At 40.0% G+C, this 26,406-nt stretch overlaps 1 protein-coding gene across 6 annotated transcripts in view; it reads left to right on the forward strand.

Annotated features, from left to right (window-relative positions):
* DCAF5 (DDB1 and CUL4 associated factor 5) overlaps positions 1-26,406 on the forward strand; it is a 117,889-nt gene that overhangs the window by 25,287 nt on the left and 66,196 nt on the right. For 4 of the 6 annotated variants that reach the window (XM_033187620.1, XM_033187626.1, XM_033187623.1 and 1 more), the window contains exons 2-5: positions 10,305-10,448; positions 13,356-13,392; positions 14,610-14,749; positions 16,386-16,515. In XM_033187620.1, coding sequence (XP_033043511.1) covers positions 10,305-10,448; positions 13,356-13,392; positions 14,610-14,749; positions 16,386-16,515 — 451 coding nt within the window. The remainder of the gene's footprint in view (positions 1-10,304; positions 10,449-13,355; positions 13,393-14,609; positions 14,750-16,385; positions 16,516-26,406) is intronic. The other 2 variants (XM_033187622.1, XM_033187625.1) reach the window with 1 other exon arrangement.

The following is a 26,406-nucleotide window of genomic DNA, read 5'->3' on the forward strand; positions in this document are numbered from 1 at the left end:
TGGATCCAGCAATTTCACTTCTGGTTATATACCCAAAAGAATTTAAAGTAGGGGCTCAAACAGATATTTGTACACTAATGTTCAGAGTGGCATTATTCACAATAACTGAAAGGTAGAAGCAACCCAAGGGTCTATCAGTGGATGAATAGATAAACAAAGTGTAGTCTATACATGCAATGAAATATTATTATTCAGCCTTACAAAGGAATGAAATTGACACACACTACAATGTGGATAAACCTTGAAGACATTGTGCTAAGTGAATGGTGTCTAGAGGGAGAATGGCAGTTGTCAGCGGGAAGGGGTAGTTCTGGAAATAAAGTGTGGTGATGGTTGCACAACAATGTGAAAATGTGAATGTAGTTAATGCCACAAAACTCTATACTTAAAAACAGGTAAAATCATTAAAATGAAAAAAAAAAAAAAAAAAGACTGGAAAGTGCTTTTCTTCCTTGTGTAAAGCTCCAGAACGTTCCTTATTTGGAATGCTAGGTGCTGTTCTGTCCTCTGCATGTTGGTGGAATGGATACAACTTAGTTTTAGGCTCTAGGCCCAGCTCTTTGGATTATTAGCAAGTCATTTTATAATCTCTGATATGTGTCTAGAAAAAGGGCCCACATAATCCTTACCTCACAAGCAAGGATAAAATGGATATGTATGTGATTGAATTTCTATACAAATGTCAATTATTTTCAACTTTGGAAAAATAACAAAACAGACTTATTTTCCATCCACTGACGTAGCTGGGCTGTGTGTCACACAGACTGTGCCTCTGTAATGCGCTGCAGCTTCTTGGAGCTTAGGAGAGGTATAGTTAACACAAAAGGAGGTTTGGTCTTACACAGTACACTCACTGAAGAGGAATAAATGGGCTGAGAAGAAAGCCAGGCTGAATGATTTTCCTTTGGTCTTTACAGTTAAAAAAAAAAAAAGAAAAAACTTCAGCAATATAAAAGGGTATTAAGTAAAATTGCTATCTGCAAGAGATGACCTCTGGTAACCATTTTGCATGTCTTTGTATGTATAAATTTGTGTATGTTTTTGTGTAATTGTATCATACTATTCATATTCTTAATGCTACCTAAAACAAGGTTTGAAAAATTAGGACAAATTCATGGGTGATACTTTAGGGACACAACGACATTTTGAGAGCTGTGTGCACCTAATGTATTAAATGCTTTTACAGACATTATCTCACAATACACAACAAGCCTGGGAAATATTTGGCATTTTCTCCATTTTACAATAAAAGAATTAGGGTAGAGGAGTAGAATAACCAGGACACATAAATGGTGAAACCAAGATTTGAATCAGGTACTTTTATTCCAGAGCTTGCACTTCCTGTATCCTTCTATAGCACCATCTTTGCTGCCTCTCAAAGATGAAACCCCAAGCTCTGTATCTAATCCCATTGTGTTACTTGTTAAAAGAATGTTTTGAACAATTAATACAGTCACTAATACTTTATATTTTAGAAATTGTTCCATGTGAGTATAAACAGAGCTGCCGCATGCTTTTATTTATTTATTTAGGCTGCATTGTACATATATAAATAGTAAACTTTCTTGCGTTTTTTTATTGTGAAATATATACAACATAAAATTTACCATTTTAACCATTCTTAAGTGTACTTACTGTTCGGTGGTATTAATTACATTCATGTTGTGCAACCATCACCACATCCATCTTTAGAATTTTTCATTTTGCACAACAGAAACTACCCATTAAACTATTAACTCCCCATTCCTCTTTTCCCCCAGCCCCGGCCACTGCTGTTCTACTTTGTCTCTGATTTGAGTATTCCTTATATAAGTGGAATCATACAATATTTGTCCTTTTGTGTCTGGCTTATTTTATTAAACAATAATTTTAACCAGACTTCTATTGATGGACATTTAAATTATTATTCTTTTGCTCTTTGAACAATTGTCAGTTCCAGGAGCATTCGATCCAGAATTTCAGACTGCTTTCTCAGTCCTATGCTTGGCGGGCTTTTGAGGAAACCCAAAGCAAGTCCTTACCTCAGCTTTTCTGAGCAATAAAATAAGAAGAATGTTAAATACTTTTGTTATAGTGTGTTGTAAGGGCTTGCTTAGTTTCTGCTTATAGCTTGGGACCCTTTGGGAAAGGGTACTCATTAAGAATAAAGGTTTTCTATAACTACAAAGCTGCTGCCACAATGTGATTATGGTACATTTTTTGATGAATTGGTGATTTTAGTGCAGAATGAAACCAACCCAAAAAACCAAAATCAGAGTATGTAGTTGTATTTTCTTGGGGTTCTCAGATGAGTCGAAGGTAAGCAATTGTTTATGAGAAAACCAGGCTTAGAAGGCCTGGCCTCTGCTTGTCTTTGCCTGGCACTGGCACTGAGAAGAAAGGGAAGGTCTAGCCTTCCCAAGAAGTCTCTGTGCTCCACCTCCGGTGCCCCAGAGAGGTTGGGGCTGGGCTTCCTCTCTTGAGGCTGACCCCATTCTCATCCAACTGCCAGGCCCATGGGGCTGGCTTAAATGGTCTGAAATGATCCTAAATATTCTTCACTTGGATTATTTGCAGGTCAGTCTCTGTCTGTGGAACTAAACAATAAATCTCTGCCTTTCTGAACTGATTGGGTGATTAAGGGAGACAACTGTAGAGCTTCTTTTGCGTCTGAACTGACTTTCCCTTGCTTCACCAGCCCTCCTCTGCTTTGTTGAGTCAGAGGCTTGGGCACAGCTGTTTGTTTAGCTCCCTCTGCTGGCTGAAAAGCAGCCTGATGGTTTCACATTATGCCTCAATTTGTACTGGTTGTTTTTCTGCCAGCGCATACTTGAAAAGTGCCGTCTTTGCATAGGGATCTTAATACCTTGCCTAAAGGAATGAGAAGTTGAGTGGGGTAAGGGGGTGTGTTTAGCTTACATCTTCTGATGCTAACCTTGAGGGCAAAGTCAAGAAGCAGGCCCCATCACAGCGATAATTTTTGCCTCAGTGATTGCAATCTCCCATGGACTTTGTCATCATCGTGTTAGTTACTAAGGACACATCATTTAAAGTGATCCCAAGACATTTAACAAATAGCCATGAATTTTAAATTACTGAGTACTTGGCAAAATGAAATCATCCTATAAATGCCTAGAATGAACACAAAGATTATTGCTGTCTGGGTGATGGGGGGAGACCTTAGGCTGAGAATGGTTATGAGTTGGACGCAAACATATAGATATTCTGGTTTCTTTTTTTTTTCTTTTAGTAGAGACAAGGTCTCACTATGTTGCCCAGGCTGATCTCCAACTCCTGAGCTCAGGTGATCCTCTCACCTCGACCTCCCAAAGTGCTGGCATGACCTCCCAAAGATCTGCTGGGATTACAGGTCCTCCTACCTCGACTTCCCAAAGTGCTGGCATGAGACACTGGGCCTAGCAGATATTCTGTTTTTGTTTTTGTTGTTGTTGTTTGTTTTGAGATCAAGTCTTGCTCTTTCACCCAGGCTGGAGTGCCGTGGCACGATCTCTGCTCACTGCAACCTCTGCCTCCAGGGTTCAAGCGATTCTCCTGCCTCATGCTCCCCATAACTGGGACTACAGACACACAATATTCTGTTTTTACTTAAGCTGCTTCAATTTAGGAGAGACTGTGCTGTAGGTCTTAGTGAGCCATGAGTATCCCAGCCCATCCTGCAGAGTCTTGTTTTCTTTTTTCTTTTTCTATCATGAACATTAAACATAATCCAAAACTCTTTATTATGGAAACGTCCAGCTGGGCTCACGCCTGTAATCCCAGCACTTTGGGAGGCCAAGGCAGGCAGATCACTTGAAGTCAGGAGTTGGAGACCAGCCTGGGCAACATGGTGAATCCCTGTCTCTTGAAAAAAATACAAAAATTAGCTGGGTGTCGTGGTGCTCACCTGTAGTCCCAGCTACTCAGGAGCCGAGGCAGGATAATCAGTTGAACCTGTGAGGGGGAGGCTGCAGTGAGCTGAGATCATGCCACTGCACTCCAGCCTGGGCGACAGAGTGAGAAAAAAAAAAAAAATTTGTTCAAGCATACACGAAAGTAGAATAGTATAGTGTAGGTATCTACAGCAGTTGTCCATATTTTATTAATAATCTATCCCTCTACTTTTTTTTTCTGGAATGTTTTAAAGGAAGTTCCAGACATACTCCATTTCACCCACCTCAGTATGCATCTCTAATTGATGAGGATTTTTTTCTTTTTTAACATAACCATAGTAGCATTAATAATACCTAAGAGATGTAACAATACTTCCTTAATAACATGAAATATTTAAACAAAGTAGAGAGATACCAATCGGATTTGACAAAATGTTGATAATTTGTTAAATTTACTTCCAATCTATTATTATTACTGGTAGAAGGATTTACTTATGATGTTTTGTTTTTAAGACTATTTATTTTAGAGAAGTTTCAGGTTCACAGTAAAATTAAGAGAAAGGTACGGAGGTTTTCCATGTACCCCTTACTCCCACACCTGCATAGCCTCCTCCATTGTCAACATCTTCCACCAGAGTGGTAAATTTGTTAAAATTGATAAACATATGCTGATACATCGTAAACACCCAGAGTCCCAATGTTCAAAAAATGAAACTTAGGATTCACTTTGGGTGTTGTATATTCTATGGGTTTGGACAAATGTAATGACATGCATCCATCATTACAATATCATACAGAGGATTTTTACTGCCCTAAAAATCTTCTCTGCTCCATATATTCAACCCCTGCCTCCAAGCCCTGGCAATTACTGATCTTTCTGTTGTCTCCATGATTTTGTCTTTTCCAGAATATCATAGAGTTGAAGTCATACAGTCTGTAGCCTTTTCAGTTTGGCTTTTTTCATTTTGTAATGTGTACTTAAGGTTTCTCCATGTCTTTTCACTACCTGATATTTCATTTCTTTTTATGACTAAGTTTCTGTTGTCTGATTGCACCACAGTTGATTTATCCATTTACCTACTGAAGGACATCTTGGTTGCTTACAAGTTTTGGCAATTGTGAATAAAACTGTTGTAAAATAAATCCATGTACAGGTCTTTGTGTAGATATTAAGTTTCAACTCCTTTGGTTAAATACCAAGGAACATGATTGCTGGATTGCATGATAAGGGTACATTTAGTTTTGTATGAAACTGCCAAACTATCTTCAAAGGTGGCTGTACCATTTTGCAATCCCACCAGCAATGAATGAGATTGCCTGTTCCACATTGTGACCCTCGTTTGGTGTCATCTAGGTTTTCTCCTACTATCTTCTAGGACTTTTATAGTTTTGTGTTGTACATTTAGATTTATGATCAATCTTGAGTTAATTTTTATGAAGGGTGTAAAGTCTGTCTAAATTCATTTTTATGCATGTGGATATTGAGATGTTTCAGCACCATTTGTTGAAAAGACCCTTTTTGCTCCATTGTTTTGTCTTTGCTCTGTGGTCAAAGATCAGTTGATTATACTCATGTGGGTCTATTTTTGGCTTCTCTGTTTTGTTCCACTGATCTATTTGTGTATTTGTTTGACAGTATTATACTGTCTTGATTACTGTATCTTTGCAGTAACCTGAAGTCAGGTAATGTCAGTCCTCCAACTTTGGTTTTCAAAATTGTGTTGACTATTATGGGCCTTTTGCCTCCCCTATAAATGTTAGAATCATTTTGTTGATATGCATAAAATGATTTGCTGAGAATTTGAGTGGGATTGCATTGAATCCATAGATGAAGTTGGGAAGAACTGATATCTTAAAAATACTGAGTCTTGGCCGGGCACAGTGGCCCAAGCTTGTAATCCCAGCACTGTGGGAGGCCTAGGTGGGCAGATCATCTAAGGTCACGAGTTCGAGACCAGCCTGGCCAACATGGTGAAACCCCGTCTCTACTAAAAAATACAAAAAAACTAGCCGGGCGAGGTGGCGGGCGCCTGTAGTCCCAGCTACTCGGGAGGCTGAGGCAGGAGAATGGTGTGAACCCGGGAAGCGGAGCTTGCAGTGAGCTGAGATCCGGCCACTGCACTCCAGTCCCGGCGACAGAGCGAGACTCCGCCTCAAAAAAAAAAAATACAAAATTAGCCGGGCGTGGTGGCATGTGCCTGTAATCCCGGCTACTCAGGAGGCTGAGGCAGGAGAATTGCTTGAACCCGGAAGGCAGAAGTTGCAGTGAGCTGAGATTGCACCATTGCATTCTAGCCTGGGCAAAAAAAAAAAAAGCAAAACTCCATCTTTAAAAAAAAAAAAGGAATAGCTGTCCATTTATTTAGTTCTTTGATTTTGTTCATCAGATTTTTAAAATTTTTCTTATATATTGTAAAACTTTGTTAAATTTATACCTAAATATTTTATATTTCAAATTCCACTTATTCATTGCTGGTATATAGGAAAGTGATGAACTTTTGTATATTAACCTTATATCTCCCAATCTTGCTAAAATCACTTCTGTATTTTTTTAAAGAAACACTACAGATACACTTAAAAGCCTCTTTTACTATGTGTGTTTATCCATAAACAATATGAAGTATTGTTTTTGATATTTAAAAATACATGCTTAAATATTATCCCTTTCATATCCTTTTGAAACTTGCTTTTATTACCATTAGGTTTTTAATATTCATGTTTGTATACATGTTTCTTGTTCATTTGAACTGCTGTATAATATTCCATTGTGTTTAGACTCCACCTATTTTATATTCCAGTGGAAGTTATCCATTCCTGAATTGTTAGGGATTTATGTTGTATATAGGTTTTCTTGATATTATGACCAGTGCTTCAGTGAACTTTCTTGTACATTCCCTTGTGCCACTTTGTGAGAATCTGTCTAAATTATAATGTACATTTCCCTGATAACATATAGAATTTGAGATCTTCTATAAAATATGTTTGGTATTTGGGTTTCCTTTTCTGAATGGTTATATTCTTTGCCTCTTTTCCTATTGGAGTTTTAAGAATTATTTGTAGAAATTCTTTGCATCTTCTAGATATTAAGCCATTACCAGTATCGTGCACTGCAAGAATTCTTACAAACTCAGGCAGTCCTGTCCTGGTCCTTCAGTTTACTCCACGGGCCAGTTTGCTGGAGTTAAGTCAGCTTCTGTTTTTACTCCTGGGGTTCCTTTATTCTTACTTAACATTTGAGTTATGCTACTAAGGCGGACAATCCCTTCAGCTGTCCATCAGAATGAATTTGCTTTGTCAGTTATGGTTCATTTTTTGTTCAATAAGGCAGTATAGAATAGTGGTTAAGAGTTGGGGCTACAGAGTCTTTACTGCTTGTGTTTGAATCTTAGCTCGATGAGTTTATTATGTGATGTTGGCAAGTTACTCTTTTGTACTTGGCTTTATCATCTATAAAACCAATGGGGGTAGAACTATTATGATGACCATTTTATGTTTGGTGAAACTGAGGCTAAGGGAGATTAGGTCAGAAACATGAGCAAGTAGAAGAAACATGTGCGCCTCTCTTTTAACTTTTTGCTTTTGCTAGAGGCATGAATATAGAGAAATATTCATTTAATTTAAAAAAATATAGTAGCAGAAGCAGTGATAAGTCCCTGACTCACAGCCTCAGTGTTGGGAGAAAACCATAGGAGTGGAGACTATAGAGAACTGAAGTGCCTATACCTAAGTCTGTTTGTAGTGTGGAAAACCATTTGTGTCATTTTTCATGAAAATAAAGTGACAGAAACCCAAACCATGATTTTCATGACCTTAGCTTGATGTTTTACAGAGTGGTAAATTTGTAAGAAATACATAATTTTGATACTGTCCTAGGCCAGAGAACTCATAGTTGAAATAGGCCTATCATAAAGAGAACACTGTGGGCCACACTTAGGGCATTGGTCTGGTGTACAACTTGATTTGGACTGACAATGGAAGGAAGAAGAAACTCAAGAAACAAAGGAATCTGGCCGGGTGTGGTGGCTCAAGCCTGTAATCCCAGCACTTTGGGAGGCCGAGACGAGTGGATTACGAGGTCAGGAGATCGAGACCATCCTGGCTAACACGGTGAAACCCCGTCTCTACTAAAAAAAAAATACAAAAAACTAGCCGGGCGAGGTGGCGGGCGCCTGTAGTTCCAGCTACTCGGGAGGCTGAGGCAGGAGAATGGCGTGAACCCGAGAGGCGGAGCTTGCAGTGAGCTGAGATCCGGCCACTGCACTCCAGCCTGGGCGACAGAGCGAGACTCCGTCTCAAAAAAAAAAAAAAAAAAAAGAAACAAAGGAATTCAAGTAGCAAAGACAATTTCTTTCTAGGAGCAGGAGAATAAGTAGAATAAGTATGATTTGGCTTCTGTATCTTCTTCTATTTTTTTATTACAAAAAGAAATCTGCTGTGGCAAAAAGTGAAGCAGTATGGGAAGGTATAAAGTAAAAGTTAAAACATAAAAGTTTTCCAATAGTATATACCCAAATTAAAAGGAGGGATTCAAAAAGTTATTTGTACACTCGTGTTCATAGCAACATTATTCACAATAGCCAAAAGATGGAAATAACCCAAATGTTCATCGATGGATTAGTGGAGAAACAAAATATGCATACAAATATATATACGATGGAATACTATTCAGCCTTAGAAAGCAAGGAAATTCTGATACATGCCACAACCTGGATGCACTTTGAAGACATTATGCTAAGGGAGTGAGCCAGACCTAGGAGGAGAAATATTGTGTGATTCAACTTATATGAGGTTCCTAGAGTAGACAAATCCTTAGAGGCAGAAAGTAGAATAGTGACTACTTGCCCGGGTGCAGTGATTCACGCCTCTCATCCCAGCACTTTGGGAGGAACGAGGTGGGTGGATCACAAGGTCAGGAGTTTGAGAACAGCCTGGTCGGTCAACGTAGTGAAACCCCTTCTCTATTAAAAATACAAAAAATTAGCTGGGCATGGTGGCGGGCACTTGTAATCCCAGCTACTCGGGAGACTGAGGCAGGAGAATCACTTGAACCCGGGAGGTGGAGGTTGCAGTGAGCCGAGATCGTGCCACTGCACGCCATACTCCAGCCTGGGCAACAGTGCGAGACTCCATACCCCCCCAAAAAAAGAAAAGAACAGTGACTACTATGCGCTGGGAGGAGTTATTGTTTATTGGGTATAGAGTTTCAGTTTGGGGTGATGAAAAAGTTCTGAAGGTGAATAATGGCAATGGCTGTACAACAGCACAGATGTACTTAAAGGCATTGAATTGTACACTTGAAAATGGGTAAAATGGTAAGTTACATGTATATATATTTTACCACCATAGAAAGTCTCCCAACACCAGCCTACCAGTTATAGTTGGCACTGTAAACAACTTTTATAACCATCTAGATAGGGCTATGCAAATACAAGCATAGATATAAGAGTATAAGCATACTCTCAATGTTCATTCTTTGGAGCACTCACTTATATGCCAGGTATTTCCCAGTGAACAAAACTGACAAGGTTCCTGCTGTCATGGAGCTTTTAAAAATTTTGTTTTATGCAAATGGATATTGATGTACATTACTGTTTTACACCTCATTTTCCCCCTTAACGAGTATCTTTGGATATCTTTCTGCATTAGCTCTTATATAGATCTAACAACTTAATGGCTTCATAGTATGCCCTTGTATGGATGTGCTATCATTTGTGGCTGCATTTTTCATTGAATGGAGGAGGGGAGGCGGAGGTATAGAGCTTGCTATGGTTTGCTGCTGCTGTAAATTAAATTTTTATTAGGAAAATAGTATAGCCTTCTTATAAAAAGTCAGTGCAAGAAAAGTAAAAGTAAAAAGTAAAAGTGAGAAAAAAACAACCACCACCACCAACCCAGACCCAGAGTTACACAGAGTTAAGAGCTGTGCTGAGCCGTATTCTGTCTAGATCCTATTACTGTAAGAGTCAGGTGATTTCTTAGTTACCATTTGTATGGTGTTCCACAGTCAATGAGATCACATTAAGGAGATTGCTTTGAAAACCATTATGCTAGAAATATTATGGAAGTCATCTCAGGTTTTATTAAACAAATAAAAAGGACTTCTATGAAGGGATTCTGGGTAGCAAATGAAGAAATATTTAAACAACTCTGGAAAGACAGGAGTAGGGTGGCTTTAGGAATCTCATTATCAGTGCTTATCCCTTTCATTTTCTGTGTCTGCTTAAGATGCAATTCCTGGGAGAGGATGAATGGCCTAGAGAACATGTGCCTATTGATGGTAAAGTAGGGAGAGTTCTGGGTTTTTGTGCTCCATGTGAATCTTATGGAGTTGGGGAGGTGCAGTTTTAGAAAGGATGGGATTTGAGGCTGGCAAAACCATCTGTCAGCCTTGCGATGTCAGCTGTTATAACCACAGACTCTTACTTCCTTCTTAAGGAGGAGATGACCGCCGGGTTCTGCTATGGCACATGGAACAAGCCATCCACTCCAGGGTCAAGCCCATACAGCTGAAAGGAGAGCACCATTCCAACATTTTTTGCCTGGCTTTCAACAGTGGAAACACTAAAGTGTTCTCTGGAGGTAAAAAGGAAGATTCTACCTTGGGAACGTCACTGTGGTTGGGATTTTAGAGAAAAGACTGTGAAAATAACTCCTTATTTTTCTTCCTGTATTTCATTGAGCTGTGGAATTACTGATTTCTCATAGCTTGTCTTTTCTGCATTACAGCAGTATTATATATTAGGATAGTGTGTTTCTTTTCTCTCTCTCTCTTTTTTTTTTCTTTTCTTCACCTGTCTTTTTCTTTATTTCTCTCTGGCAGAAAACTTTTCACATTGCCATCTGGTACACAGAAACACACACAGACACACACATACACACATATTTGAAACAATACTTAACTTTTTCTATATGTGGCATACTCTGATTTTGTTTTTTATTCTATTCTATTTCATTTTTAGAGATTATGCTGGCCATAACTCAAATGGATGTCATAACCCACAGATGGCTTCTGTTTGAAAAGTGTTGTGTTAGGTACAATTGAAATGGCTGGTGCTCACACCAACCTCTTGGTGATGGCTTCCATCAGCCATACTCCTTCTCACCCCCACATTTCTAGTTCTGACCTCTTTTCTAAGCTGCAGATTTTCCCACTGGATATCTACCTGTGTTCCAAAAGCAACTTAAATACAATAGATGTAAAACCAAGATCATTAGTCCTCCCTTGAGGGAAAATTTCTTCTTGTCTGCTGGATTTTCTTTCTCAGTTATTACCATTCACCCAATTATATAAGCTATTAAGTTTAAGAAATTGCTGACAATTAACCATTTTCAACTTTAAAAAGTAGCAGTTTCACATGGTTCATTCTACCTATGATCTTGGAGTCATCTTCAAACCTGCCTTTCTTACATTTCCACATCTAGTCTGTCACCAAGTCCTGTCAGGTCTATCTTGAAAGCCTCTCATATTCATCCTTTAGTTTGGCCTGGATTTTTGCAATGACTTTCTGTGATTTCTGTTACCACTGTCCATCCTCCTTTGAATTCATTTCATACACAAGTTTACTTTTAAAAATAAAGACTGGACCATGTGAACCATTGAGCCTACAGTGCCTGAAGAATAAAGTCTAAACCCGCATCTGTCTGGCCTGACCTCCCTTCTTTAAGTTATACACTCTAGCCCACCAAACTATTTGTCATTTGAAGAATGCACTGCACAGTACTATTTTGTCCTGTGCCTTTTGTTCATGGTGTTCTTCCACCTTAATTGTCCGGTCCCCACCAATTCCCCTAAGCCTTTCATTTGTAGGAGTTTTGAGTTATTTGGGTTTCTCTTCAAATGTCTCCTTCTCCATGTACTTTCACCCTGCTTATGAAGGAAATAATTGACCCCATAGCTAGATCAGATTGCTACAAAGCAAACCCTCTTGTTGCTATTAGTTGTTTGTCCAATTGGACTGTGAATTCTCAAGGACAGAGTAGAATCTTATTCTTTTTATATACCCAGGACCTAGCACTGTGCCTGATACCTAGAAGGCATTAGTATGGGTTTACTGATTTCATTGGTTTGCACCCACAATAGAATTTACAGCCAGGCCTTTGTTTAAGATGCCCTGGGCCATATCTTTACTGCTACTTTTGCTTTCTATTTAAGTGACTGTTGGTTGTGCATTTTAGCATAGAGTGGGACTTTTTTTATGTTTTGTCTTTTTATATTCAGGTTTTAATTTTTTTGCTATACAAACCATTTGAAGGCAGGACTACACATATCATGAATATAATTTATATCCTTTGATAGAATAAGGAGAAATACAAGATTAAAACTTTCACGTCATTTGGAATCACAGTCATCAAGTTTTAATGCCGTGAAAGATGATGTGGCTGGGTATTGTGGCTCACACTTGTAATAATCCCAGCACTTTGAAAGGTCAAGGCAGGAGGACTGCTTGAATCCAGGAGTTTGAGACCAGCCTGGGCAACATAGTTAGACCCAAACATTTTAGATCTCTACAAAAAAAAAATTTTTTTTTTTTAATTAGCCAAGCATAGTGACACATGCCTGTACTTCCAGCTACTAGGGAGACTGAGGTGGGAAGATTGCTTGAGCACAGGAGGTCAAGACTGCAGTGAACCATGATTGCACCACTGCACTCCAGCCTGGGCAACAGAGCAAGATCCTGTCTCAAAAGGAAGAAAAAATTTTTTAAAAGAGCATGAGGATAGAAATATTAGCAAACATTTATTGGGGGCTTATTAAGTGCTCAGCCCTATTCTGAATGCTTTTACAGTTGTACTCTTATGCTCACAATTACTCTGTGATGTTATTAGCACTATTCTGTAGGTTACAAAGCTGGGTCATAGAAATGTTAAAGATTTTATTGTGGGTCTCATAATTAGTGAGTGTTCTGCTGAAAAAAAAAACAAAGCTAGTGAATTAATTTGCCAATGATCATTTAGTGTTTTCCTTGATGGCCACAGTTTTGTTTTGTGTTGTTTCCCCAACTTTTTTTTTTTTTTGAGACAGTCTCTCTCTCTTGCCCAGGCTGGAGTGCAATCATAGCTCACTGCAGCCTTGAACTCCTGGCCTCAAGCGATTTCCCCCACCTCAGCCTCCCTAGTAGCTGGGACTTCAAGGGTGTGCCACTACCTGGCTAATTTTTTTATTTTTATTTTCATAGCGATGGGGTCTAGCTATGTTGCCCAGGCTGTAGCCACAGTTGTTTTTTTTACATTATCCACTGGATAATACATGTTGGGAACTGTTACTATGTTATACTTGGCTGCTATTATTTTTAAAAAATTCTCTGTAAGAGTGTCCTATCCTTCTTAAATGATTTCTATAAATCTTTTTTCTAGCTAACACTTCTAATTTGTATTAGCATTGGCTTTGTTCATATTTTTTCCCTGAAAACTTAATAATACTAAATTGTAATCTGGACAGGGACCACCTTGCAGGAATGATCAAATGTCTGCTTTTTTCTTTTGCAGGAAATGATGAGCAAGTTATCCTCCATGATGTTGAAAGGTAAATAGATTGGTGGTATGTGAAGGTGATTGACTTTGTTTTTCATATATGAAGAGGCAAATATTTCTTTAGACTAAAATGGTTTTTGTTTTTTGAAGAAAACAGTGTGAAACCAGCTGTTCTTTTGTAAAAAATATTCCTGCAATAGTTTGAAATAAAGTTTTGATTTAAAAAGGAAAAAGGGATTTGAAAGTTGGTATGAAAGTATACGTTTTAGATGAAAATTTAAAACAAGAGTTTAGAAGAGTAGGAACCATAATATTTAAGAACAGTAATAGCTAATATTGATTGAGTTCTTACTATGTGCCAGACACCATTGTAAATGCTTCATACATATTAATTTATTTAATCCTCACACTTATTTTCTAAGGAGATACTATTGTGATCTCCATTCTAGATGAGGAAACAGAGGCACAGACATGTTAGATAGCAGAAGGTCAAGTGGTACAAGAACCTGAACTTAGGCTATCTAGCGTCAGAACCATGCTCTTCATCACCATGCCAGATTGCTAGGAGACCCCTCTTCCACCCTGTTGGCATCAGACTTGGCTGCTCTAAAGCTTTCCCTTGCTCTTTGAAAATCAAGTACAGGCCAGGCGCTATGGCTCACGCCTGTAATCCCAGCACTTTGGGAGGCTGAGGCAGGCGGATCACAAGATCAGGAGATTGAGACAATCCTGGCTAACATGGTGAAACCCCGTCTCTACTAAAAATACAAAAAAAAAAAAAAATTAGCCGGGCCTGGTGGTGGGCGCCTATAGTCCCTGTTACTTGGGAGGCTGAGGCAGAGAATGGCATGAACCTGGGAGGCGGAGCTTGCAGTAAGCTGAGATTGCGCCACTGCACTCCACGCTGGGTGACAGAGCAAGACTCCGTCTCAAAAAAAAAAAGGAAAATCAAGTACGACCTCCAAATCTGTACACAAGCAGAAGAATTCTGTAATAAATGAAAATACTAAACTCAGCTATTGAGTCACTTTTAAATATGCTTATTTAGCACAAAAATTATAAAATCTCTAAAAAGACTCCTTAATAGTACCTTTTCTTAAACCTGAAAGTTGACTACCTACCTTTCAGGAAATATAATATTTTTTGGGTTTAGCTGGGTTGACTTTCTCCTAGAAATGGAGAAGATGGCACCCTCGGTACTGAAGTGCTGGGACTCTGCACTATGCTTGTGTGTATGTGTGTGCCTCTGTCTTGCTCTCTATCTCCCAGCAGTGAGACATTGGACGTGTTTGCTCATGAAGATGCGGTATATGGCTTGTCTGTGAGCCCAGTGAATGACAACATTTTTGCCAGTTCCTCAGATGATGGCCGGGTTCTCATTTGGGACATCCGGGAATCTCCCCATGGAGGTAGGGTCACTGTGCAAAGTTGGACTGTGTTGAACAGTTTGGTGTCAGATTCATTGAAGATCCAATTTATGACCTCAGTATCTATGTGCAAGTGATGTCAAGGGAAAGGAAATGTGAAACACTCACATGGGGGCATAAGAGGTCTTTGGAGGCCTTATCCTCCACCTAAGTACTCAGGAGTGAGGCACCTTTGCCAGTCCTTCTCTACCCTCCTGTGGCTCTCCACAAACCCTTGTACCTTGCTGTTTAGTGCCCCAAGGAGCAGAAGTTGTGGTGCTGACATGTAACTATGCTTGATTATTTACAGAGAATGGGGGTGTTACGTGCTTTCCTGCATCCTAGTTTCAGGCTTGTTATTTTGTTGAACCACAGAATCTCAAATTACCTGTGTATAGGATCTTAAAATGATGGCAGGTAAACTCTATTTAAAGGGGATTGTCTGTGTGAGTGCCTCCTCTGAATGTGCCCTTTGACTCTGATGTGTAAAATGAAGAAGTTGCTTTGTTGACTTTCTCTGAAGTTCTTCAGGAAATGCATCTTCTCACCTCATTTCCTACAGAGAGATTTCTGTAATTCTACCTGTCTTCAAAAGACCCCTTCCTCTAGTACCAGCCTTAGTGCCACTGCCATACTCACCCTGTCCTTTAGTGCAGATTGTAATGATCACAGCTGTGTACCTAAATTTACTATCCTGCCTGCTTTGTCTGGCAGGATCTGGGTCTTTTAATTTTTTTATATTCTAAACATTTTACATTCTGGGCCGTGCTCATTATTTAGGTTCAGGCTATAAGAGAAGCTTGTTTTTAGGGTTAGGTAGGTAAGGTAGCAGGAAGTAGCAGCTGTGGTCAAGTCACTGTGGGCTTGGTAGGTGAAATTCTCCTTAGTCTGAACTGCCTGATGGCGGAGATGACTGAGTGCTTTACCTGCTCAAAGACCTGTGAAGTACTGCATATGGAGGTCATAGACTGAGAAGTACTTTCTTTGTATTACTCTAACAGGTCCCATAGGAGTATATCCTGCTAGATAACTAAGTGGTTTCTTCCTCACTTGGAACCTGCTAATTTTTGTAAAATGATGCAGGGTTTCTAGGTGAAGTTGGTTACAGACTGGCTAGATGTTAGGGAGCATTGTGAAGCAGAAGAGAAAAACCACACCATTATTTCACCATGTCTTAATTTTGTCGTGTTTTGTTTTATCTTCATCAAATCTGTGTGCAGTTTAAAAACTTTTAATTTCTAAAACTAATACAATTGGATTAAAAGCATAAGAATCCTACCAGTAATTGGTTGTGAATTTTTTCAGCTCCTGCGGAATTCAGTTTTACTTACCGTAAAATGGTTTATTTTCCCATTTTTAGTGACCATTTCTGTTTTGTCTCAAGATCTGATAGCTACTATATATATTTCTGGGTGTTACAGCTTAAAATGTCGTTAAATGTGTTTACCTTGCTATGTATAGGACTCATGGGGACCTCGTGAGTAGGGGTGACTGGTGGGATTATGTGCTGTTTTGGGGCACCAGGCCATTGGAGTGGTTATTAAAGAGTGCTCCGACCTACATTCACATTTCTGCTTATCTGCCTGCCAGTGGCCCAAAGGTACCTGGAATGAACTGACTGTAGTTTTTCTTTCCACAGAGCCCTTCTGCCTGGCAAACTATCCATCAGCCTTTCATAGTGTCATGTTTAACCCTGTGGAGCCCAGGTTGTTGGCCACAGCCAATTCAAAGGAAGGAGTGGGACTCTGGGACATTCGAAAACCTCAGAGGTGAGTCCCCTTTATTCATAAGGTGTTAAAACTTTCCCCTGCCTCATTTCTCAGGTAATGTGACCAGCCAGTAAGTGTTGTAAGGCCTTCTTTGGCAGTTATCTCTGCTGGGCGTTTCCTAAGATACATAGTGTGTCTCAAGCCAGGAGAGCCTGTTTCCAAGGAATAGACAGTGAAAAATCCATACTCCTTGCTGAGGAGGAATCATAAACAGTAATCTGGACTGTAGACAGGGTCAGTTTTAGGCAATTATCTGAAGTAGTCAGAGCATCCCTTTAATATTGCCTTCTCTCTTCAGGCCCAGTGTTCCCCAGATGCATAGGAGCTCTTGGTGTGGGGTGGGTGGAGGGGAGGAGGTGGAGGTGGAGATTTGCCAAACTTGTTGCTGCTGAGCCAGAGGTTCTTAAGCCTAGGTTGGAGGGGATCCCTAAGAGGGCTTAAAAAATACTGAACTGCCAAAATTATATGAAAAGTATATATTGTATTTTCAAATAAGTGCATTTTCTGTTTATCAAAAGGACTAATGACCTTTATAGCGACAACAACAAAAGGTTAAGAGCCATTGCACTGTGGTGTTCACAACCTCATGTGTTTCTCCACATGGCGCTATGAAAAGAGCATACTTAAGACAATCCTGAGTGATGGCATGAATCACTAATAGGGGAATCTCAGGTATCATTAAAGGATGTGGGAATGGGAGTGAGTAGCAGGCTCTTTTATGTTCCTTAAGTCCCATGGGGGAGGGACTACTTTTTATGGCACCTGTACATAAAGCTAGCCATGCTTTATTTAAAAACTTCCATGCATTGCTAGCTAGCTCCTCTGGAAATTCTGCATAGATGTAATTTCCCACTTCGTAAAGCAGTGTTGCAAAAGAATATCATGGAAACTAAGTGATGTTATAATTTATTTCATGGGCCTCAGATGAAAGGAATAGTTAAGTACAGAAGATTATCTTCCTTGGTGATTTTTACTCCTAGCTGATTCTCTCCATGGGGCAGTAAGAGATGGTTGGAACTATTGTAGCAGATACGTGTAGCCTGGAGGGTTGTCCCTGGCATTGAACAGGGCTCCCTAAGCTTCCTGAGGGCAGCAGAGATTTCTCCTGCCCCCTCTGTTGCATAGGCACCTGGCTCTTGCTTTTACAGTCTATTGAAATGTGTGTAGTGGCAGGACCCCTAATGTGCTTTTGCACTGTGTACTTTAGGAGGCTTGCTGTCTGCCAAGAAGACAATTGCATTCAGCTGCAGTGTTCTCTACTACTTCAGGCTCTTTAGGAACAACTGTTGTACCTCATCCATATTACGAAAGGCAGGATTTGGACGAACTGCTCCAGCCTTCTCCCAACCTACTATCTCCCCTACTTAAAATTGCAGTGAATAGCTGGCAACTGGAGTAGGGCACTGAGCTATTCATCTCCAGTGGAAAGCTTGAGTAATTCATGGTGTCTGCAGTGTCTTGAGAGAGGAGGAGTGTGTGGATATTTTAATTCTCCCAATTCTCTTCCACCAGTTTCTTACTGTGCATTATATGGGCCCTCCTCCACTTTCCACTTGTCTCCTCACTAATAAATATAGTTTCTTTCTTGTTAAAAGAATTGTAAGTGATGACGATTATTTTATTTTTACAGCGACATTTATTGGTTTTGGGTTTTTATGCAGAAAAAAATAAAAACAAAATCATCTCCAGATTATCCCTGATACTTGTATGTTTTTAAAATGTTTGTCTGTCAGTACAGTTCTACTCCTTTCTAGTGTCTGTAGTCACTCCAGAGGTAACTACAGTGAACAGTTTATCTTTCCAGAACTTAATATAATATGTATACTACTATGCATATGCATCCTTTAAAAAAATGAGACAGAAGGAAGCATGTAGTAATACTCACTGTTCTCGATTTCTTTTTTAAATTAACAATATGTTTTGGAGCCTTTTTTCATACCAATACTAACAGATCTAGCCCCTTCTTTTAATGCCTATATGGCATTCAATTTATATGATGTACCCAACAACCAGGAGGACTTCTTGTTTCCAGTTTTTGGTCATTATAAACAATGTTACATTTGACCTGGTTGTATGTCTATCTTGGCTTACTTTTGCAAAAATATCTGTACAGACTTGCTGCATCAAAGGATGCATGTTTTTAAATTTTTGGTAAAAACTGTCAAATTGTAGCCCCACCACCAAAGGCTGCACTGACTTACAAATCTACCAACTGTGTATGAGATTGCATGTGTCTCCAGACCTTCACCAACACTTGAACTATTGCTAGTATTATGGGGGGAAATGATACCTTGTTTAGAGTTCTTCAGTTATGGGTAAGATTTTATAGTTTCTTTGATAACCTACAGTTTTCAGAGTCCATGTGGGAGAAAAGTTGCCTAGTAAGGCTCATTGGCAATCGTGACTAATTTCTTTTTGGAATAAAAGAAGGAGCATAGTGCCATGGGGACTAGGATGTTATTGCATTTATTTCAACTCTTCTAAGGTTCTACAAGGTTTTATGGGTGTCAGGCAGAAAAGGGGCATGAAATATCTTTGGAACTCTTCTTAACTTTGCATCCACTGGAGTTTGGGGATGAAATTACAGATCTTTTCTGTTAGAATTCCTTCAGTACAAGTTGGTTTGGGGAAAGAGAGCGCCCTTTTTCTTTTCCATGTAGGATTAGTTATGCTGAGTTGCAATAGATAATTTGTCTCTTGAGCACCGCTGCCTAGAAACCCCAACCTAGATTTTGGGGCAACTCTATATCTGTTGGGAGGACAAGCCTGGAACACAATAGAACTTTTTCAGGGATACTTCAAGCGTAGGGAGAGATTTTAAGGAATTTGTGAATCTCTTACAACTGCAGGTAAAATTGTGTGGCTTATGTATCTGAGTGAACACACATCATATTTTCTCTAGGGATGGTAGAAAGCTTTTGCCAAGTTCTCATAGAGACCCTTGACTCCAAAAGGATAAGATTGCTTGGTGTTCTGATTACCCTAGATTTTAAACCTGTTGTGGTTCCTTATCAGGATTTTAAATGACTTCTAGCTTATAATTGCATGGGCATGTGGGTGAATCAGGGCCTGCTGTCCTAGAAACAGATAATCTCCTTAGAGCAGTGATGAGGGTCTCACCCTGAACACCTTCTCCTTCCTGGCTTAACCTATGTATTAGTCAACGCTTGAATGATTTCCCTGGCTTACCCCAAGCCTACACTATACCTCTCCAGTTGGTAGCCTGAAGGTATAGGAGCAGAGTCACTTTTGTCCCACTGCTGCCCTGAAATAAGCTGATTAGAGGGCTGGCTGGCAGAAAAAAAAAAAAAAGTCAGCTCTGAAGAAGACTTTAATTATAATATGATCTGACTTCCTCATTGTACAGATTAAGAATAAGAAACTAGCCCAGTGAGGTAAGGGGAGGCAGAAGAGCTGCCTTTAGTATAGGAAGAATAGGCTCTGAAGCCATACTTCCTGGGTACAAATCCAGGTAGTACACCTTAATAGGCATGTGATCTTGAATAAGTTACTTCACCTCTCGGTGTCTCATAATAATAACTAATAACTAACATCTATTAAGCATTACTTGCCCTCTGGGTATTGACCATCATATGAATAATTACCTTATTTAATCCTTATGATAACCCTATGAGGTAGCTTCTATTATTTTATGATAAGAAAATCAAGGCACAGAGAGGTGAAATAACTTGTATGTTATATTTGTGTGTGTATGTGTGTGTGTGTGTACATATATATCATCCTTCCCCTTTCCCCTGTTTTTCTTTTTCTTTTTTTAGTTTTTATTTTAAGAGACAGGATCTCACTGTGTTGCCCAGGCCTCAGCCTCCCAAGTAGCTGGGATTATAGGCATGAGCCACCACACCCAGTTCCCTGTCTTACTAAATCAGATAGGGTCCCTGTACATTCTAGTTTTCTTTCATCTATGCCTCCTTACAATAGAACTTTTTCAGAATTCCTCTCAAATTTTTCCAATACCGACCTGTCATATTCTGAAGTCTGGGTCCTTTAGACTTTCTGTCCCTGAAAGTTAAACCCTTTTTCACTGTCTCATGGCCCAGAACCTGTCCAAACTTCTTACCTTTTATAACCCTGGAAATCTGCATATACTAGTTATTTTGCTGCAACACTTTAGATCAGAGGTTGTAAACTAGCTGCCTGTAGGCCAAATTCAACCCACAGAGATATTTTGGTCTACCTGATATGCTCGAATTTGAAAAATTATAAAGTAAAATTGCAGTTTCTTACATCTCTTGAAAAAGATGAAAGATCTGCTCTCGTTGGGCCTTTATTCTCATACAGCAAGAGTCAGCCAAAGCCTCTATGATGTTCGTTCAGGGTCCCACCACTTCTTATTGTCTTAATACCGGTGTGTCCCTCATTTACATCACTTGCCTGGCCCTGTAGACATTGGAGTTGGAAAGTTCTGCTTTAGGGATTTTAGTGGTGATGAGTGGGCACTGGGGAGGAGAGGCTTGAATGTAAGTGACTGGATAAAAGAACATTTCACACTTGCAAGTGTACATTACATGTTCTGACAAGGTTTCATTTATTTCATTTAGATGATTTCTGCTGTTTTTTTCACAACCAACCTCCTTTCTTACTGCCAGTGTTGCAGTTATATCTATCTTGGGCTGTTGCAGTGCCTCTGAACAGTTTTCAGAACTGAGATCCTCTAATGTCTAGAGAATTCAGGAAAAGCAAAAGTTTCCCCTGCTCTCTGTCATCCTTTTCATTGCCTGTTTTAGCTGTCTGCTTACTCACCACCTCTCTCCCTTCTAATCTCTTTAGTTTCTACCAGGAACTGTTAGTTCTATGATAGATAACAGTGTCTTGCTTTGACAAGGATAATAAAGAGAGTGTTTTTTTTTTCCCACTCAATAATAAAACTGGGGCAAGCCAAGAATCCCTATAAAGACTTACCTTATAAGATGGTGTTTTCACTTGTGTAAATGACGCATCTGAAAATGGGCAATGAGTGCAAGTTCCTACTATCAGAGGGGATTGCTCTTAGTTCCTCTCTGGGTTTGGGGACCTCTCAGTTAAACGTCTGTTTTTTGGGGCCTGTGCCAATCCTACTTCTATAGAGACCACATTAAATGAAACTCTGCCTTCTGAACAAGCCAGACAATCTCTGCCACATGGCATTTGAAGATTGCTCATACCATTATAGGAAAATAAAGCCCAGGGGCTTAATGTCAAAAGCTGGAAAAGGCACTCATGTGCTGATGTATGTTGAAACTTCAATGAATGAGACTGCCCTGAATTTAGCCTCCTTCCTTTCAGAATGCAAGGCAATCAGGGTAGACAAAGATTTCTTAAATTTCTTAAAACCTCTGAAGCACTATACATCAAAGAAAAAATTGACACATTGGATTTCATTAAAATTAAGAACTTTTGCTCAGCAGACACCACTTTTTTTTTTTTGAGACAGAGTCTTGGTCTGTTGCCTAGGCTAGAGTGCAGTGGCATGATCATGGCTACAGCAGCCTTGACCTCCAAGGTTCAAGCAGTCCTCCTGCTTCAGCCTCCCAAGTAGCTGAGACCACAGGCTCATGCTATCATGCCTGGCTAATTTTAAAATGTTTTTGGTAGAGACAGGGTCTCTTTATGTTACCCAGGCTGGTCTAGATCTCCTGTGTGCAAGCAATCCTGTCTCATCCTACCAAAGTGCTAGCATTACAGGTGTGAGCCACCACACCTGGCTAAAGACACCATTAAGTAAGTAAAAAGGGCTGGGCACAGTGGCTCACGCCTGTAATCCCAGTACTTTGGGAGGCCAAGGCAGGTGGATCACGAGGTTGGGAGTTCGAGACCAGCATGGCCAACATGGTGAAACCCTGTCTCTACTAAAAAAATGTATATGAAAATTAGTGGGGTGTGGTGTCGTGCACCTGTAATCCCAGCTACTCGGGAGGCTGAGGCAGGAGAATAGCTTGAACCCAGAAGGCGGAGGTTGCAGTGAGCCAAGATCACACCGCTGCACTCCAGCCTGGTGACAGTCTGTCTCAAAAAAAATAATAATAATAATAAGTGAAAGCATGAGCCAAGAACAGATCTGAAAAAAAAAAAAAGCATAATACATATATTGAGTAAGAATATCCAGAATTTATGAAGAAGTACAAATCAGTAAGTAAAAAACAAAAAAAAATCAATTTAAAAAATGAGCAGAAATGTTGAACAGGTACTTTACCAAGAAAATATCCAAATACCCAATAAGCATTTGAAAAGTACTGAACTTTATCACTCATGAGAGCAATGCAAATTAAAACTACAGTGAGTGTCAGTATGCACCTAGAGTGTTTAAAATTAAAAAGACTTATAGTATCAGGTGTTAACAAGGGTATGGACCAACTGAAACAATCATACATTTTAGGTGAGTGCTCAGGAGAAAGTAAGCTTTTTATTAAGGAGTTCAGAGGACAGAACACTAGCATGAGTATTGTAAACCTACGTATGGTAAAGATGGGTGAGTAGAAGACAGAAAGAAGGGAGTAGCTTAATAACCAGAAGGCATGCCCCTGGCTAAAGCTAATCATTGTGACAAGCAAATCCCAGTGATCTCCAGCTTTTCTGTTGCAGTTTTCTATAATACCACCAAAATTTCTAGGTCCCCCTGACTCTTCTCTCCCTCTCTTTTGTCCCTTTAAGGCAGCTCTGTAAAGAGCCAGTGTACAACCAGTAGGGAAACCTATTTGTCAGTATCTACTAAAACTAAACACCGTAACTCCATGACACGGCAATCTCACTCTTAAGTATATCTAAGAGAAATGAGTACCTATTTCCACCAAAGACATGTGCAAGAACATTTACAGCTGCTTTATTTATAATAGCCAAAAGCTAGGAAGAACCTAAATATCCATCAAAAGAAAATGGAAAATGGGTAAATAAACTGTGGAATAGCCATACAATAGAATATTACACAAACATAAATAACCAACAAACTATAAATATACACATTGACATGGATGAATCTCACAGTCATAGTGTTGAATAAAAGAGTTCAAATACAAAAGAATCTCTACTGTGTGATTCCATTTGCATGATGCTCAAGAACAGGCAAGTTATGGAAGGCAGAATAGTGGTTACCTTTGGGTAAGGTATTGACTAAGGAAGGCATGAAGGAAACTTCTGGGGTTCTATATCTTGATCTGGGTGGCAATTTCGTGGTTGTATACCTATATACATTTTTACTGAGCAATGCCCTTAGAATTAGTGCACGTTACTGTATTATGTTGTATCTTTTAATTTATTTCTTTTTTTTTTTTGAGATGGAGTCTCGCTCTGTTGCCCAGACTAGAGTGCAGTGGCGCAATCTCGACTCACTGCAAGCTCCGCCTTCTGGGTTCACACCATTCTCCTGCCTCAGCCTCCCAAGTAGCTGGGACTACAGGCGCCCACCACCACACCTGGCTAGTTTTTATATTTTTAGTAGAGACAGGGTTTCACCATGTTAGCCAGGATGGTCTCGATCTCCTGACCTCGTGATCCACCTGCCTTGGCCTCCCAAAGTGCTGGGATTACAGGCGTGAGCCACCACTCCTGGCCTGTATTATGTTGTATCTTAAAATTTAAAAAAAGAATCCGGCCGGGCGCGGTGGCTCAAGCTGTAATCCCAGCACTTTGGGAGGCCGAGACGGGCGGATCACGAGGTCAGGAGATCGAGACCATCCTGGCTAACATGGTGAAACCCCGTCTCTACTAAAAAATACAAAAAACTAGCCGGGCGAGGTGGCAGGCGCCTGTAGTCCCAGCTATTCGGGAGGCTGAGGCAGGAGAATGGCGGAAACCTGGGAGGCGGAGCTTGCGGTGAGCCGAGATCTGGCCACTGCACTCCAGCCTGGGCGACAGAGCAAGACTCCGTCTCAAAAAAAAAAAAAAAAAAAAAAGAATCCAAGGCCACTATTGTCTTCAAATGGGTATTTATCTTCTTCCTTATGATTCCAGTGGCTGTGGCAATAACACTGGCTCTTTACAGAGCTGCCTTAAAGGGACAAAAGAGAGAGAGAGAAGGTCAGGGGGACCTAGAAATTTTGGTGGTATTATAGAAAACTGCAACAGAAAAGCTGGAGATCACTGGGATTTGCTTGTCACAATGATTAGCTTTAGCCAGGGGCATGCCTTCTGGTTATTAAGCTACTCCCTTCTTTCTGTCTTCTACTCACCCATCTTTACCATATGTAGGTTTACAATACTCATGCTAGTGTTCCGTCCTCTGAACTCCTTAATAAAAAGCTTACTTTCTCCTGAGCACTGTATTCCTTTCTTAAACTTCTTTGTTTTTTATTAATGTCATCGTCTCTCTTATAATCATCCTGGCTGAAATCTCAAAGTCTATTTGCCTCTTCTGTCTCTCCCTCCCTCTGCCATAAACATCTTTGCTCTGTGTTAGTGCTTGGCCACTCCTTTCATTCCTTAAATCCCTACCCTACTTCAGACCCATTTCACTGTCTCCATAAGGTTCTGACTTCACTGGCTCCTTAGCTTGCGTCTCTTCTCCGTTTGCACCACCCCCCAAAACACATACACATAGAGGATACTTTCTCCTTTTTTCTTGATTTTTCTTTACGTATTCATGTCATAGTTACCAAGATCAAATGGTGATCCATCAGGGAAAACTTCCTTGCTAGATCTCCCTGTTACATAATCTTAAAAATGATTTTACTCACCATGTCCCCCAGCACCTGGCACTATTTTGGCGCAGAGTGTATGTTGAATGAATGTAGCTGTCTCTAACTTCTAGAGGAAAGGATCTCTCCATTCAGAATTTCTATAATGTTTATGGACCTGTTAATCCCTGAGTATAATGATATGAATCCAAATGTTGTATTTCAGGAATGAATCCTTAGAGGAGATTGTAAGATTTCTTGCTGGGCTTTGAATGTCACCATCAGTTATGTGGCAGAGAGCCAGGTAGTCTGGTGAAGTTGCTTTGTAGCTTTTAGGCCACAGGGTGGAGTTGTAGAATCAGTTTTGCCCACTGGAGGACACCAGGTCGCTGGTTTCCTAACCCAGTGATTCTCAAACTTTAAGGGGCATCAGAATCACCTAAGGAGCTTGTTGAAGCACTCCTTCCCGGACCCCATACCTACAGACTGAATTGTTGGTCCAGGGTGGGATCTTTGATTCTGCCATTATTTAACATATACCCAAGGTGATTTTGCAGTTTTGCTGATCTTACAAGATGGAAGCTGTGGTTAATCAGAGAGGTCCATGTTGAATTTCCTCAAGTTCACTCAGACCCCAGGTCTTTGGGGTTTAGGCCCGAGAGTCCTTGTGTCCATTCCTTCTCACCAAACACAAATGTCTTTCATGACAAGAGACTTCACTTCAAACCAGAGCATCTGGGGGAATGCCTGATAAATGGAGGGGAGCTCTGCAAACACGTATCATTTCATAGTCTTCCTTTCGTATTCCACAAGTCCAGTTATTCAGAAGTAGATGATATCAAAACCTAAATTAAATGGACTTTCTTATTTTATTTTTTAATTTTTTTTTTTTTTTTGAGACAAAGTCTTGCTTTGTTACCCAGGCTGGAATGCAGTGGTGTGATCTCGGCTCACTGCAGCTTCCACCTCTTGGGTTCAGGCAATTCCTCTGCCTCAGCCTCCCGAGTAGCTGGGACTGCAGGCATGTGCCACCATGCCTGGCTAATTTTTTTGGACTTTTAGTAGAGATGGGGTTTCACCATGCTGGCCAGGTTGGTCTTGAACTCCTGACTTCAAGTGATCCACCCATCTCAGCCTCCCAATGTGCTGGGATTACAGGCATGAGCCACTGCGCCTGGCCAACTTTCTTATTTTAAAATCATACGTTGACTTTTTCTTCTTAAAAATTTTTATAGTAGGGCTTTTTTTCAAATATATGTAAAAGTAGGCTGAGTGTGGTGAC

This window comes from Trachypithecus francoisi, unplaced genomic scaffold (genome assembly GCF_009764315.1).
Source record: "Trachypithecus francoisi isolate TF-2019V2 unplaced genomic scaffold, Tfra_2.0 Lachesis_group3, whole genome shotgun sequence".
In the NCBI taxonomy this organism is placed as follows: domain Eukaryota; kingdom Metazoa; phylum Chordata; class Mammalia; order Primates; family Cercopithecidae; genus Trachypithecus; species Trachypithecus francoisi.